Here is a 16677-nt window from a genome sequence, read left to right as displayed (position 1 = left end):
CTTCAATCCCATAATACTCCTGGCCTCAATCTCTGCTAAGCCACTGCACCCACACGTTCTATTTAACAGTCCCCCTTCCTCTGTGCCCGGGTTTTGCAGTGCTATCGTGTTCACCTGCTGCCTCCCCTTCCCATGTACCTGCACCATACACCTGCTTCCTCCATCTGAGCTGTCCATCACCATTTCCCTTCCCTCTCTCCCACACTCTGTATCTTTTCTCCTGTCTCCCAACCACTCCCCCCTAGTAAACTTGCAGAACTGTTGTACTTTAATAACATTGTTATTGTTCTTGTTATTACTATTTATTGCCTTGGCAAAATGTGTATTGTGTTATACAAGGAGTGACTGACTGAAAATTAATGGTGAATTGTATGTTTCACTTAAGCAAAGTAAAGAAATAGCCAAATCTGCACTGCTTGAAATAATGTCTGCTATTTATGATGTATATGATGATGTTCATCATCAGTATTATGTGCTGCAGTGGCAGCAATCTCACATCCACCACTGGGTAAAAGTGTCTACGTTGCTAAACAACTAACTTGGTTCCTGGCACCCACTGCAGGTTGCCTATCTAACAGCTTCCAGGGAGAACAAAAATTGGTATTCAACATCTGTAAAGTAATCAGAAGTTTAAAGCTGTTTTATACACGGGAGTTCAATTCTTTAAAAAAAAAAAAAAAAACTGGATGTTTACTGATCTTTTAGATTTTTGCACAAATTACCGTCTTCAACTATGTACATCCATGTTCTTGCAATCTTCTAATGCCACCTAAACAGGTTGCACTAGATCACAGGCTCAGTATGAAACAACAAACTCACTTAAATCCATGTACCATCTATCCATCTGACTACATCTGCCATCCATCTCCATATCATTTTTATTACAGTCCACCTTCATGTCATTTTCATTACAGTCGTGCTTAAGTCTCCCAATCCAGTCTGTCATCCGATCCATTTCTTTGTTTTCCTGCCTCTTTAAGATGTTCACAACGTGCATTTCTCTACTGTTTACTAAGCAAATCTTAGTTTTTGAATGGTTTTTGCATTTAAAGTCCACATCTCACTGCCTTTGATCAAAAATGGTAATACACACTGAAAGTAGTCCACTTTAGTTTACCAGAATCACTCCGTACCATGTTTTATGCTTTTGTTAATTATTTTTCTATTCATTCAGTGACCATTCAGTGACTGTCAATTTGTATTACTTTTGGATATGGATTATACATTGTTTAGTCTTATTGTAATTATTTCAGGCCTACTATTAAAATTATTCTATTACATATATACTAACAATTACAGCTCATTTGGCTTCTAGCTGTGACAGGTAATTAAATAAGTAAGGGAGTCTTTGTCACAAATATAGTCTAACACTCTCAATCTAATTCATGTTGTAAATAATTTTAGTACAAAAAAATTGAAGCAGGAATGAATAATGAAAGTAACAGGTTCTGGTATCTTCTACATAATGATACAATTGAAACTTACAACAGAGAGGCAAGTCTGAAGAGTGTATGCATTCACAACAACAACACAACTCTTTTTTAGACAATCTGTTCTACAATAAAGATATAAAAATTACCTTAAAAATAAATTTTACATTATTCTCTCTCTGTCATGGCAAATGTTGGAATGTAAATAACTTAGATGATGGAGTTCACATTATTTGAACAGAAGTAAAACAATACAGAGACATGTACACAAAATTGGCTGGGCTTTCCTTTTAAGTCAATACAGAAATATTACTTCCTCAAATGCCCTTTCACTTCATTTAACAACATTGATCCAATTACAATTTTTTCACAACTAACAATCAAGTTTACAGAGCTATCTTGAAGCATTTTTACTACTATTAAAACAAGTGACTTTGAGGACAATGTTTGGCCAGCAAACCTGTAAAGAGAAAGACCTTAACTTATTACCAATATACACATAAAAGCACTTTAAAGTAATACCAGTCAATTTCAGATACATGGAATGCAAACAGTATTTCAATTCCGTCTTTGCAACTACCAGAAAGTGGATGTTTTATCATCAGATTAATTTGTCTTGCCGAAATAAAACATCAACAGTCTATAATGAAAGATATTTATGGTTTGACGTGCTTTCTATATTTAGAAACAGTTCGTTACAAGATGTTGATTTTTAGTTACAGTATTTGATGCCTGGGTTTTTGCTCTCATGAGGAAAATGTGCCTACTTGCACCTTTTTGGGCTATTGTTTCGTTTGGCATTGTTGGTTCTAGCCTAACTGTGTGTTTTGTGTAATGATGCCAGCTTGTATTAGTTTTTCTTCAATCTAAAACTTTTTTTTCCAGTTTGTCATTGTGTGTTATTCTCTTTCCAAAAATCTTCCATATACACAAAGCATTAACATTCAATGAACAGTTACTCAGTGGTTGAATAAATACTGGAAACCAGCCACAGTACAACATAACTGAAAAATCACATAGAAAAAAAAGGGGGGGAAAAACCTTCCCTTTTACATCCTCCACTCTTTGTCCGTGCACCTTCCTCCATCCCCCTCCCCCTCCCGCCCCCCTCCCACCCCATTTCATTTCACCTCTTGCTCCTCACCCTTTTCCTCCAACTCACTCCCCATCTGACTACTTTGAATTTATTGTTCAGCATATTTGCCTCCTCCCTCCACCATCTACTCTCATTTAGGCTTTCAACTCCATCACTACACCTTCATTTCTCTTACACATTAAATAAATACACACTAACATAATTAAATGAAATGACACACAAATGAAAAACTGAAAAAAAGCAGCACAGTTTTAGATTGAAGAAGAAGTAATGGCAAGTCAGCAACACTACATAAAACAAACAACACATATTTAGCAAGAAAGATACTAAATACACAATGATAGTACTACATTGTGTTGTGCTTAACATTAAAAAATGTGTAGTTCTGCAAAGAATTATGGGATTAGGCCAGATACAACAGTACCAAACGAAAAAATAGTCCAAAAACATGAAAGCAGATAGCGTTTCCGAATGTGACCAAAAAATCCGGCACGAAATACTGTAACTGAAAATCATCTTGTAACAAACTGTTTCTCAATTTTGGAAACATGTCAAATTCTAAATATCTTTCATTAGATGTTTTATTTTAATAAGACAAAATGGATTTGGTGACAAAACACACATTTACTTGTAGTTTCAAAGATGGAATTAAAATACCCTCAATAACTGTACATCAAATATAGTCAATAAGGCCACATAAATGAAGAACATAACAAAAGGAGTTGGTATATTACATTTAAGAGGGGAGGACCAAAGCAACTTGTTAGCTAACTGATTTATGTATTTAATTATGCATGTGGTGATAGATCGCTAATGATGTATCTAGAGCTACTACAAACATAAGGACCACGTCTGAAATCTATGAACATTATTATTGTTTTCACACATCAGTTAGCTCCCTCTTCTGTTTGCGAGTATTGGTGTACTCAAATGTTGTTTATATCCTTGGATTTCATGTGTGTTCTTTGCCTTAGCCTTCAGTGTTTCAGAAAAAAGTTAAAATGTTTGCACAACAAGCTGTCAGATCCGTGTCATTTATGCTTTTTGCTTAATGATGATCTTCTCTAGTTCTTTAATATACCTTGTAATTAAAACTTCATTTCTGGCTGTATGTATCTCACATTCATTTGTTTATCCATTCATTGTATTCCATACATGAGTCAAGATATACATTAACAAAATACTATCAACCTGTACTCTGTATTAACAAAATATCACTATAATGCTTTCTATTATTCATACTTTTGCCAGTTAATTTAAATCAATTAAATTAGAAAGAAGGCTACTAATAAAAAAAAATCTGTTGTTTCCTTGGTTACAATTGATGACTCCAATTTATATCATGCTGGTGTTAAAGGACATGTTTGATACACATCTCCAAGCTAGTCAGTCCTGCAAGAGTTTCTTCATCTCTGCACATATACTGCAACCTACATCCATTTGAACCTGCTTGGCCCCCCTCTACAATTTTTACCCTCCACATTTCTATTCACTACCAAATTAACTTTCCTTGATGCTTCAGGATATATCCCATTAATCTATGCTTTCTTTTAGTAATCTTGTGCCACAAAGATCTTTTATACCTGACATCATTCAGTACCTCTTTATTGATTATCATACTCTGTCAGGCCAAAAAGTTTTGAGGCTGGGTTAATAAAAAACAGAGAAAAGTTAAGATGGCAGTTTTAATGTTTCAGGTGTTCTACATAGTATTCCCTCACTTGAGTAAAACACACAGAATGTTCATACAACCATATAAAACTACCCAAGTCTTTCTTTGTGATGTTGTTCAACTTGTGCACCATGTTGGCTTGAATTCTGCTTATGTCACCAAAGCACTGACCCTCCATATGAATTTCTGCACTTTGTTGTTTGTCCAAGTCTTGTCAACTTTGATGATTTTTTCCAGAAAAGAACTGTCGCATTTTCCATTTGAATCAAGTCTTGGTAGGCATTACATATCACTGTTTTTGGTCAGACAAAGATTGCACATACTTTTCTCTACTTCAAAACATTCTAGAAAACATCTTCAGCACTCAATTTAGAGATGTTGCTCCATTGCAATTTGTGATAACAATGCTGACACACCACAATCACATATCTCTTTCTTAATTCAGACTGCCTTACAACTCACTTATCAAATGCACATCTGTTGTTGACAGTTGTTACCTCAAGCTGCCACGATAGTTATAGCATTCAAGTCACCTGTACACCATGGTTGCATTGGTCTCAGAACTTTTTGGATGGATAGTACATCTTTGCGTTTCAGAATATTTGTGCTCTTTTTGTTTGAACTGTCCATCATTCACATTTTACTTCCATGTGAGGTTACATTTGACACACATTTTCGATAATGACTCCCTAACAGTTGAATTTATATTAAGTGTTAACATATTTCCCTTTATCAGAAAAGCTTTCCTTGCTATTGCTAGTCTGCATTTTATATCCTCTTTAATTCTGCCAACATCAGTTATTTGGATGGCCAGATAGCAAAGTTCAGCTACTACCTATCATGTCTCATTTCCTAACCTAATTCCCTCATTATTGCTTGATTTAACCACACTGCAACATCCTTATTTTACTTCTGTTGCTGTTCATCTAATAAGCTCTTTTTCAAGACACTAACCATTCTGTTCAAATGATCCTACAAGTCCTTTGCCATCTTGACCAGAATTACTACATCATCGGCACACTTTAAAGAGTTTTCATTTCTTCTTCTTGAACCTTAACTCCCTCTCCAAATTTCTCCCTGTATTCCTTTACTGATTGCTCAATGTAAAAACTGCATAGTCTACATCTACACTCTGCAAACCAATGTGAGATGTATAGCAGAGCGCATGCCTCATTGTACCAGTTATTGGGGTTTCTGCCCATTACATTCACGTATACAGTACAGGAAGAATGATTGATTGAATGCATCTGTGCATACAGTAATTATTCTAATCTTATCCTCATGATCCCTATGTGAGCCATACATAGGGGGTTGTAGTGCATTCCTATTTAAAGCTGGTTCTTGAAACTACGTTAACAGACTTTCTCGGGATAGTTTACATCTATCTTCAAGAATCTTCCAGTTCATTTTCTTCAGTATCTCTGTGACATTCTCCCACTGATCAAACAAACCTGTGACCATTCATGATGCCTGTAAATCCCCTTTTAGTCCTATTTGGTATGGGTCCCACACACTTGAGCAATATTCTAAAACCAGTCACACGAGTGATTTGCAAGCAACCTCCTTTGTAGACTGATTGCATTTCCCCAGTCTTCAACCAATAAGCCAAAGTCTACCATCTGCTTTATCCACAACTGAACGTATGTGATAATTCCATTTTATATTCCTACAAAGTGTTACATCTAGTATTTGTGCAAGTTGGCCAATTACAACAGTGCCTCATTGATATTATAGTCATATACTACTACTATTTTTTCATTTTGTGAAGTGCACAATTTTACATTTCTGTATCAAGATTTGACTGAATATTTATGAAAATTCTCTCTGATGGTACTTCATCATAGATAATTGCTTCAGCTGCAAAAAGTCTGTGGCTACTACTAACATTGTCTGCCAATCAAAATGTTCTCAATCCAGTCACAAATTTCACTTGATACTCCATATGACCGTACTTTTGACAATAAACATAGATGTGGTACGAAGTCAAATGCATTTCTGAAATCAAGAAATACACCATCTACAGACTGCCTTGATCCAAAGCTTTCAGTATGTAATGTCAGAAAAGTGCAAAGTTGGTGAGACATGTGGAAAGTTGGGTTTCAAATGATCAGTTTTTTTTTCCAGAATTCATGCTGTTTGGCATTGAGGAGGTCATTCTGTTCAAGATATATAATTATGTTTTAGCTAAGGGTATGTTCTAAGATTCTGCAACAAATCAATGTCAAGGATAATGGATGGCAGTTTTGTCGATCACTTCTATTATCCTTCTTGTAGACAGGAATGAGTTGCTCTTGCTACACACGAATCCCGACTGAACAGCTTCCCTCTCCCTTATCTCCAGAGAATCCTTCAGATCTCTAGGAAGGATAAAGTACCCAACACCGATGTATTATGGATCATAAGCACAACCAGCATTCATGTACTCCTGAGCCACTGCAGCCTAATGTGCCTGGGACATGTCAGGCACATGGATCCTGAGTGAATACTGAAAAAAGTGTTGTACAGGGAACTTCAGGAGGGTGAGAGACCAGTAGGAAGACCGCACCTTTGCTTCAAGGATGTCTGCGAGAGACATCTGACCAAGGCCAGCATTGATCCACGTCAGTGGGAAAATACAGCTGGTGACTGTGTCAAGTGGTGACACGCTGTGCAGTGGGGTTGAGCTTGCAGAGAACGAACACATGGAAGAAGACATCAGGAAGAGGGAAAGATGGAAGGAGAGAGTGGCCTCTGGTGGAAGTCCTTCACATTTCAAGTGCCCAAACTGCAGTAGACTGCCACTCTTGAGTGGGACTTTTCAGCCATAGCAGATGTTGCAGAGTCTGAAACAACTATGCTACACCACCATCCTTCAAGGATGGACGGATGTCATAAAGACAGGAGTGACCTGTGCTTTCTTCCAAGAAGTGGGCACAGTTTTTTGTTCAAGGGATCTATGACAGATTACACTTAGAAGAGGGGCTAACTCAGCCACAAATGCAGTACAGAATCTGATAGGGGTTCCACTCGGCCCTGGTGCATTGTTCAATTTTAACGATTTCAACTGTTTCTCAACACAACTGACACTCACTTCATTCATCTTTTCAGTGGCATGAGGATTAAACTGGGGCAATTCTCCTGAGATTTCCTTTGAAAATGGAGTTAAGCACTTCAGCTTGTGTTTTGCTACACTCATTTTCAGTTACTGTCTTATTTGCGAAGGACTGGACACTAACTTTGGTGTCACTAACAGCCTTTACATACAACCAGAATTTCTTTGGGTTCTGTGAAAGATCACTAGACAATATTCTGCTATGATAGCCACTGAAGGCACCACGCATTGCTCTCGAGGTCCAAATGCATTTCATTCAGCATTTCTGTATCTATAGCCCGACACTTTGTTCTACACCTATTATGCAGTAACCTAAGTTTTTTTACAGTGACTGTGTACTATGGGAGTTCCCTCCCATTATAAGCTGTTCTACTTGATACATATCTACCCAGTGTGTGGTCAACTATTCTTCTAAACCTGAGCCAGAGTTGCTCTACATGCTCCAGATCGGTGCAGAAAGTTTCAAGTTTTGTAATTTGTTAATCATTGTTGATACAACCGTGTCATGATCACTGATACCAGTTTCAATGTGGATATCCTCAAAGAGGTCAGGTGTATTAATTGCCATTACATCCAATATATTTCCATCATGAGTGGTGTTCCTAACTATCTTTTCAAGGTATTTTCAGAGAAGGCATTTAGTAAACTTTCACTGGACATCTTTATCACACCCACCACTAACAAAACTGTAATTTTCTCACTTAATTGGTGGATGATAAAAGTCTCCACCATTGATTACAGTATGATAGGGGAACATATGTACAAGTAAACTGAGGTTTTTCTCAAAAGTTTACAGCTACATCAGGAAATGAGTCTGGTGGGTGACAGAAGGATCCAAGTTTAATTTTACACCAACCCCTGATACTGAGTGTTGCCCAAACAATCTCAAATGCAGCTTCAATTTCTATCTTGGTGGACTGAGTTTCTTGTCTATTGCTACAAATATGCCACCTCCAATGCCTGTTAACCTATCCTTTCAATACTCTCTCAAATTTTCCCCAAAAATCTCACTCCTATCAATTTCAGATTTCAAGTAGCTTTCTGTCCCTCGTATTATGTGAGCTGCATTGCTTTTCAGGAGCACTTCAAACTCTGGCAGTTTGCTGCTAATGCTTTGGTAGTTAACCATTAGGATTTTAATACTCTCATCTGAGGGGGGCATTTCTTTCGATATTACACTGATACTTCTGGGTTTCCTGCAGCTATCATTATCTGGAGTGGATGGACAGTCACCTAAATTAAAAAAAACGCTTGTGTGCACCTCATACACATTCAGCTACCTGAGTAGAAGTCTCTGATATGTAGTGCACACATGACCCATTTCAGGGTCAAGTATGGTCAATCCATGGTCCAAGTCCAGGGAGCCACAGCCTAACTTGTCACAAAACCTCTAAAGTGTCTAGCTCAGTCCTTCTACTTGACAGAGAACCGAAAAGCTACGATCAATTCTGGGGATAATGCAGCTTTTTGTGGGCTTCGTTGAAACTCTGTGCACAAGGCTGGTCTTCTCAAGCTTCTCTGCCATCCACTGGAATGACTCAAGTATGACCTTGGAGCCTAGATGACTGGCATCATTTGTTCCAATATGCTCCACAATCTGCAGTTGGTTGCACCCTGTTCCCTCAAGACTGATGTAATAGCTTCTTCAACATGTTGAATGAGTCCACCAGGCATACATACTGTGTGCACCTGGTGTCCTTTCCTGCCCATTGCTGCTGTAGGAGTGTTCCTTACTTTATTAAAACAAATAACATGGTGTAGGAAGGTTCCTTAATTCATCACTGAACTATGTAAAATGCTACACTGATCCATGCAATTCATGGAAGGGCATGTATCATGTACGTCAACATAGAGCTTGGACTAAAGATGTGCATGTACAGAAACACAATGTAAGTTGGTAAAAGATCAGATGACAGATACGCAAACATGCATAGAAATTTTAGGGCAGAGAAGTGACAACAGAAATGGTTCAAATGGCTCTGAGCAGTATGGGACTTAACATCTGAGGTCATCAGTCCCCTAGAACTTAGAACTACTTAAACCTAACTAACCTAAGGACAACACACACATCCATGCCCGAGGCAGGATTCGAACCTGCGACCGTAGCAGTCGCGCGGTTCCGGACTGAAGCGCCTAGAACCGCTTGGCCACCGCGGCCGGCTAGTAACAACAGAAATTCCATATATTCCCATGAGTTACATTCAGGTTTGGTGAAAAAAATACAAGCATGGTTAGACCAGGAATTTCACATACTTTAGGAAATGGTCAGCTTTCTGAGGAGGTAGTGACTAACAACATCAATAAGTTTAAATGACAATGGGATGAATTGGCTGAAACTACAAGGGAATTATCAGAAAGTCAAATTAGAGGCAAATCTTTCAGTGCAACAACACTATTAGAGGAATTACAGTTGGGAAGCGGAATGAAGTTTTGTAAGCATTTTTGAAAGTTTGAACCACATGAGGGAGTACATCCAATGTTGAGTGGGAAAACTCCCACTCCGAAGAGTTTACCTTATGGGACAATCTTCAGACAAAATTAGCGTAAATATTGGTCTAAAACAATAAAAGAGAAATTTACACTAGAATTATTAGACTTGAAACATTTCATGAGGTAGTTTCAAAAAGTATACTGAATGGCATCAAACAAGATAGGTAGGAGACGAGGTACTGGCAGAAGTAAAGCTGTGAGTACCGGGCGTGAGTCGTGCTTCGGTAGCTCAGTTGGTAGAGCACTTGCCCGCGAAAGGCAAAGGTCCCGAGTTCGAGTCTCGGTCGGGCACACAGTTTTAATCTGCCAGGAAGTTTCAAGACCTAAGTATTTAGATAACCCAATAGACGAAATGCATCTGGGAAAGGTACTGGTAAGATGTAAGAAAGGAAATGTTATAAGAGGTTGGTCTACCATGAATGAATTGCTGTCATTTGCTGAAAATCTAGATATGACGAATAATGAGTGCAATAATCACAGTCACGAGCATACGTGCCAGGAAGGAGGTAAATTTATCTCAAAATACAAGAAAAAATGAGAGTTTAATTATTGTCAGGTAAATAAAAGTCAGAGTAATAAATGTGAACAACAAAGACAGGGAGTACGCAGCATTGTTATACAAACATTTAAAAACAGTGGCATAAAGGAAGGTGCTAGAACAGTGCAGCCTTTTTCGACAAACCAAACACCAGTACCGGAAAACAATCAATGTCTTGGTTAAGGTGTCATGATTCAGGATGTGTCCAACTAAGTATAGGCCCGTATGATAAACAGTTGGTTGCCTTTAGTGAGGCAACACCACTACAAAATTATCTGCTCACTGAAGAAGACAAAGAAACAGGTATGGAGTTTACTACACCAATAATTTCAGAAATAACTGACAATCAGGAAGTGAGTGTAAGTGAAATTTCTATTTTATCTGAGTCTTTGTTCGAAGTATTAAAACATAAGAGAGAGTCTCCAATACGGCCAGTTACTGGGGTATGCGTAGTAGGAATAACTGGAAGCAAAGCAAGACAAGCATGAAGAGCAGTTACCAATAACATTACACAATTTTATGTTTATGCAGACATGCACAGTAGTGCCTAATGTAAATTTGCAGTTGTTACTAGATATTGATTGGCTGATAAGATTTAAAGTAATTCTGGATTTTTCAGCACAGATATTAACATGTACTTATTATGGCCAAGTATTTGTAGAAAAATTTATTGGGAAGATTACTGAAAATGCCAACATATATAACATCCACATAGTAGCAAAAAGCACTGTGATGGATACAGAGAGCACTCTGGATACACAAAATACATTGCAAGAACTAATTAGGATGAAAGCTTATCAATCTGGTCTGTTAACTGAGTTACAGAAAAATGATCTATACCACATATTGATGAAGTACAGCAAAGCTTTCTCAGATATACCACAGATACCTGATAACTACATATGTAGTTTTAAGTTCAAAGATGGATTGCCTTTTTCCATCAACCCTATCTGACACCATTAAGTGTATGACCAGCCATACAAGAGGAGATTAATAAAATGTTAGAAGGAGAAATAATAGAAACGAGTTCTAGGGTGTGCAATAACCTGTTGTTAGTAGAGCATAAAGCGACAGGGCAGCGAGGAGGGGGGTACGTCTAAATAAGCACATAGAGCCTGAAAGAGCTTGACCGGTCAGTATAGATGAAATATTGATGAAATTTGAGCAAGCAAAGCATTTTACCTTGATGGATCTCACATATGGGTACTGGCACGTCAGACCTGATTAGAACTGAAAGAGATTTACTGCTTTTTTGAATGAGGGTAAGTCATACCAATTAGGATTTTTACCTTTTGGATTAAATCTCTCAGTGTCAGTATTCATAAGAGCCTCAGATGCTGGGCTGGGTAAAGATTTATAAAAAGAACTAATAATCTATGCAGCTGACATACTCTAGTGTCCAAGACGTAGGAAGAACATTGTGATTTATTGGTTAGAACATTAAGAAGGTGTTACGTTAGGGGTATCGATATTCGACATATGAATAATCCTATGTTATTAAACTTATTTAAGAAATGTAATTGGACTGGGGGTAACAGAGAGTCTAAGGCCTTTAATGAGATTAAAGTAGCTCTAGCAGAGGTACTCATTTTAAAACACCCACAGATGGACAAACCTTTTAAGTTAAGTACTGATGCCTCACAGCATGAAATAGCGAGTGAGTTGTTTCAGTGACTGTGGGATAGTTGCATGGGAGAACATACTAGACTAGCTTTTGCAAGCCAAACTCTAAACGAATATGAACTGAACTACACAGCAACAGAGAAAGAATTACTTGCTATAGCGGGGAGTATCAAGAAAATTTCAAACTCTAATTTGGAGATCTAAAATAATAATGTATACTGATCAAGTATTAGCATTTGTTATGGAAAGTCAACTACTACATAGCAGCTTAATACATTAGGTATTATTATTGCTAATATATCAAACAGAAATTAAGTATCTAAAAGGTTCACAAAATGTAATTTCGGATGCATTATCACGCCTACAATTGGGCATGAATGATATGGTAAGAACAGAAGGTCCTGCAGTTACCTTCAACATTAATTTTTTATTAGTAAGTTAAACTAATAATGAAGTGAGAAACCTAGCCTTAAGAATGAAGAAGGGCATCAGTGACGATCCATATTTTGGGGATATGTGGAATACGTTAGACGAAGGAGGGACAATTGATAATGGTATGATAGAATGGATTATGGTAAGTCATGTTTGGTTTTGGAGAGCAAAGAAAGTAAGATTCAAATGGAGACTGTGTATACCGAAATCTGTAGAACTTGATTTAATTACACTTATTCAGCAGAGGTATGACACCCCGGGGTTTGAAAGTGTGTTCAGCATATGGTAAAACTTTACTACTTTAAGAACTTAAGTAAAAAAGTACTGTCTGTATTATGTACATGTGAAATGTGCCAAAAGATGAAAGACAACTATCAAGCAATAAGGTATAAGTTATACCTGGTAATACCTAAAGACACATGACCTCGCAGCTGACTTCTTTGGCCAATTACCAACAAGTACAGGAAGGGGGGAGGGGGGGGGGGAGATGGAGGGAATTATATTTGTACTAGTGGAGTGTTGGTCTAAATATGTTAAATTCTACCCCATCAAGAATGCCAACACAGAGACAGTCATCAGATGTCTATGGGAATATTTCTCGGAGATAGGAAATCCACGTAGATTGTTGACAGACAATGGCCCACAGTTTGCGAGTAAAGCCTTCAAAGATATTTTAGCACGGGAAAATATTAGACACATTGCTGTCTTGAGATACCATGGGAAACCCTTGTGAACGGATCACGAGACAAGTCGACAGGTTATGTAGGACATACTGTTCAAACAGACATATACCTTGGGCACAGAAAACACCAGAGTCCCAAGCAATACTTAATGTACTTTCATATTTATCTAATGGTTTATCTCCCATCAAAATACTGTAAGGTAAATTCATAGTCAAGGTACTGTTGAAATTGTTAAATGGTCAGATGATAATATTAATGTACACAGAGACAACTTAGACAATGTTCTAAAAGAAAATTTACAATGAGCAGCAGGTAAACAGTATGAGTGTGAGTATGAGAGTGAGTATAATGAAAAAGCCATGACACAGAACTCTGATGTGGATGACTTGCTACTAATCAAGGAAGAACGCCATAGCTCGAATTTGAAGAAATAAACACACAAGTTTTTCCCTTTATATAGCGGTCCTTACAAAGTTTTAAATGTACCACACAATATAGCAGGTTTCTTGGTCGATCCAGAAAGTGGCGAAGAAAAGGGATTATATAATATTGGTATGTTAAAGCTGTATAAGACACCATTAAATTAAACTTGGGAAAGAACAAAGATCATGCTTAATGGTGAAAGTAAATACTGTCAACTGTTTTTTAATCAGATATTAACTATTCCTTCAGTGTAAGATTTTTGACCAAAGAGGCAGGTTACTTACCACCATATGGTAAAAACAATGGGTGGGTTGTACGTGATTTATTATTTTTTTAGGAGATTAATCATGGGTAGTGATACCACCACTATTGCGTACTGACCAACAAATAGACAGAACACAGAAGTTATAGTGAGCGCTGACAATAACTTACGTGAATATACTTGCCTATTCCATTGCATTTCACAGAAGTTTGTTAGGATCAATTTTTTTGGGTGTCTTCAATGGTGAGGCCATGGCAATTCTGTTCTTGTTCTGTAGGGAACGCCAAACAACTTCTCCTTCCAATGCCAAGGACGCCAGATGGGGTCTGTGAGTTGAGGTGTGCTAAGGGAATCCATCTATGAGGGTACTGTCTTCTTTTCTTCTTCAATCCTAACATAGCTGTCTCTCTATTTCCTTTTCTTACTTCACCAATAGAAGTACCAAACCTATCTTCCCTCTGTCCATATGCAAAGTTCTTATCGCAGGGTATTTTCTTTTTACAGCCTACAACAGTAGGATTGCACTGGCAGGTATTTCATGTATGGCAATGACAATGGGCTACTCTTGTTACACGGTACAAGATGTGTTATGTCATGATTATCGATGATGTATCTGATGGTTTTGTTAACTTTTGTAGTGATTTGATATGTTGCAGTTGGGTTTGTATTTAACTTTTATAGAGGAGGTGTGGGATTTGTGCATACTAAAATAAATATACAAAGGTTATACACAAACAAAGATGATTTAGGGGGTTTGTCACTTTTTCAAGTGGAGGGAGGAATAGGGCAGGGTGAATTACCGATAAGCTTGATATAGATATGACAAGCCAACACTAAGGAGAAAATGGAGTTTTGAAGGGAGGAAAATAGATGCGTGAACTCGGGAGGGAGATAGCGGGAGCTTCAAGGAGGGTACAGTTTGGGAGGGAGATAGTGGGAGCTTGATGGAGGGAGAAGTCTTAAGATGAGGTGAAGTGAAAGGTGGAAGTACTAAAGTATTCAATAAAGTAGTACAAAAGGAGGGTGAGGTACTTCACATTGGGAGTTATGGGTATGTAATCGCCAAAGAAGGAAGCTTATGCCGGGTTCGGGTGTACCCAAGGAAGGGAGGAACCCAACAATTTTATGGGTAAGTAACTCCCAAAGAAGAGAGCTTATGTAAGGTTTGGGTGGATCCTTGGAAGGGAGGACCCCAATCACTTTAGAAGAAAGGACAGGTACATCATACCAAACGGACCTTTAAAATAAGAGGAAAAGAGTACCGAATCCACGGAAAGATAGCCTACAAGAAGTAAGAAATGCTTATGGGTAATATTCACAAAGAAAATGAATAAAGGTGCTGCTTAAGAGAATGTCTCCTCCAAACTGGATAATAAACTGAGAAAATAAAACTTAGCTAACTGTGTAGTTTACCACGAGGAGTGTTAATGCAATGGTGGTAAGTGTAGCTGCATGGACCAATAGGTCTAGAACAGATATTGCTTAAGCAGCTGAAACATCCCCACACAAGCTGAATGCAGCAGTCATCAGCCATTAATAAGCACTCCAACACAAAATTACAAACACATAAAGGACAGGTTTACATGTTGCTGGAGTAACACAAATGGCCTCAGGATTAAACCTGCAAATCAGTCACTCGCTCGAGATGTGAATCCACTAGACAGGTGTGGTGCAGTAGAAACGACACAGATGGAGAAACTGTTGCCTTGTCCCAGTGTTCACCATACAATATTCACACTTATGACATCCGCACTTAAGGCGATATTTATAGTCTGCACAGGAGTGTGATGTGGAAACACATGATCCTCAGTGATTGCGTGCCAGGCATTAAGACAGCGTAGCATGGGCATTTTGCAGTGTCACAAAATGTGCGTCCCCACGTGGCCACTTTCTCACAGTGTGGGCACAAAGAAGCAACCGAAGTGGATACTAGGAGTGATAAACAAAGTCTTGTGAAACTGGGTTGGCAGAAGCCTTGCTAGAAGCAGCTATTGTTCTGCACCGTTAATCAGTGACTGTAGCAATAAAGTGTCCTGTCGCACAGCAAAATCGGCAGCTGTGAATGAAACTACTGCATTTGAGTTGAAACTTGCTGCCTTAGCAGACATCTGTAGTGAGTGGGCGTATGGAATTGCCAAGAAAGGTGCGCTGTGGAAGGTCAAATCACAGAACCTCCCCCCCCCTCCCCCTCTTCGAAAGCGGAGCTGTGCTGTTGAGTTAAGTGGTGAAAGCGAAAACTGATGATGGTGGTGCATTGTGATGTGCCAGCGGTAACGCTGGGGGTGGTGGCATCGATGGTGCAGGTGCTGGCCCTGCAGCAGGGGCATGAGGCAGCCGGCTGTCAGTGGTGCTGGTCCATTGCATGGCAGTGTGCAGCAGCATGAAGGGTGAGGGGTGGGATGGGGGCGTGCCATGCCTAGACAGTCTGAGCCTGGATTTGATGCTGCGTGCGCAGTTCTAGGCAGGCGCAGAACGTGGGACTGTGGAGACAAGGGTGCAACGACATTGCCAGGTGGTTGCAAGGTGATGTTGACAGGGTGCCCATGTTTTACACCTGAAAGCGCATGCGCCTTACACTGCAAATGTGAGTCACCGATGCCACCTGTGTCAGTATGGGTGGTGGCAGGTCGGGAGCGTGGTGCAGGGAGCACACGAAATAATGCTCTTGCAGAAGTGTTGGGGGTGGTGATGTGGCATTGTGAGTGTACCCAGCAGTTGACGGCGCAGGAGGGGAAATCGCTGGTCAGTCATTAGCTGTGGGAGAGGTAGAGAACCAGGGTCATGAGCGTATTGTGCGTCTGTATTAGTGACAGCCATTGGATCAGGTGTGATGCCAGTATAGCACAATGAGCTTTCCATGGTGTTTTTAGCTGTAGTGTTGTGGGCAGGCATCTTGAGGGCTTTGGTGGCGTAGTGACGTCAGAGTTGAAGGAGGGC

At 39.0% G+C, this 16677-nt stretch overlaps 1 protein-coding gene across 1 annotated transcript in view; it reads right to left on the bottom strand.

The window, feature by feature from the left end:
• Nucleotides 1–687: 687 nt before the first annotated feature.
• LOC124621877 (AP-3 complex subunit beta-2) overlaps nt 688–16677 on the bottom strand; it is a 224259-nt gene continuing 208269 nt past the window's right edge. Inside the window, exon 19 of the mRNA XM_047147343.1 lies at nt 688–1890. Within this exon, the coding sequence (XP_047003299.1) occupies nt 1740–1890 (151 nt within the window). The 3' untranslated portion in view covers nt 688–1739. The remainder of the gene's footprint in view (nt 1891–16677) is intronic.

This window comes from Schistocerca americana, chromosome 7, assembly GCF_021461395.2.
Source record: "Schistocerca americana isolate TAMUIC-IGC-003095 chromosome 7, iqSchAmer2.1, whole genome shotgun sequence".
Taxonomy (NCBI): domain Eukaryota; kingdom Metazoa; phylum Arthropoda; class Insecta; order Orthoptera; family Acrididae; genus Schistocerca; species Schistocerca americana.
The sequence above is the reverse complement of the archived record's forward strand: the minus strand, read 5'-3'. Positions and strand labels throughout refer to the sequence as shown.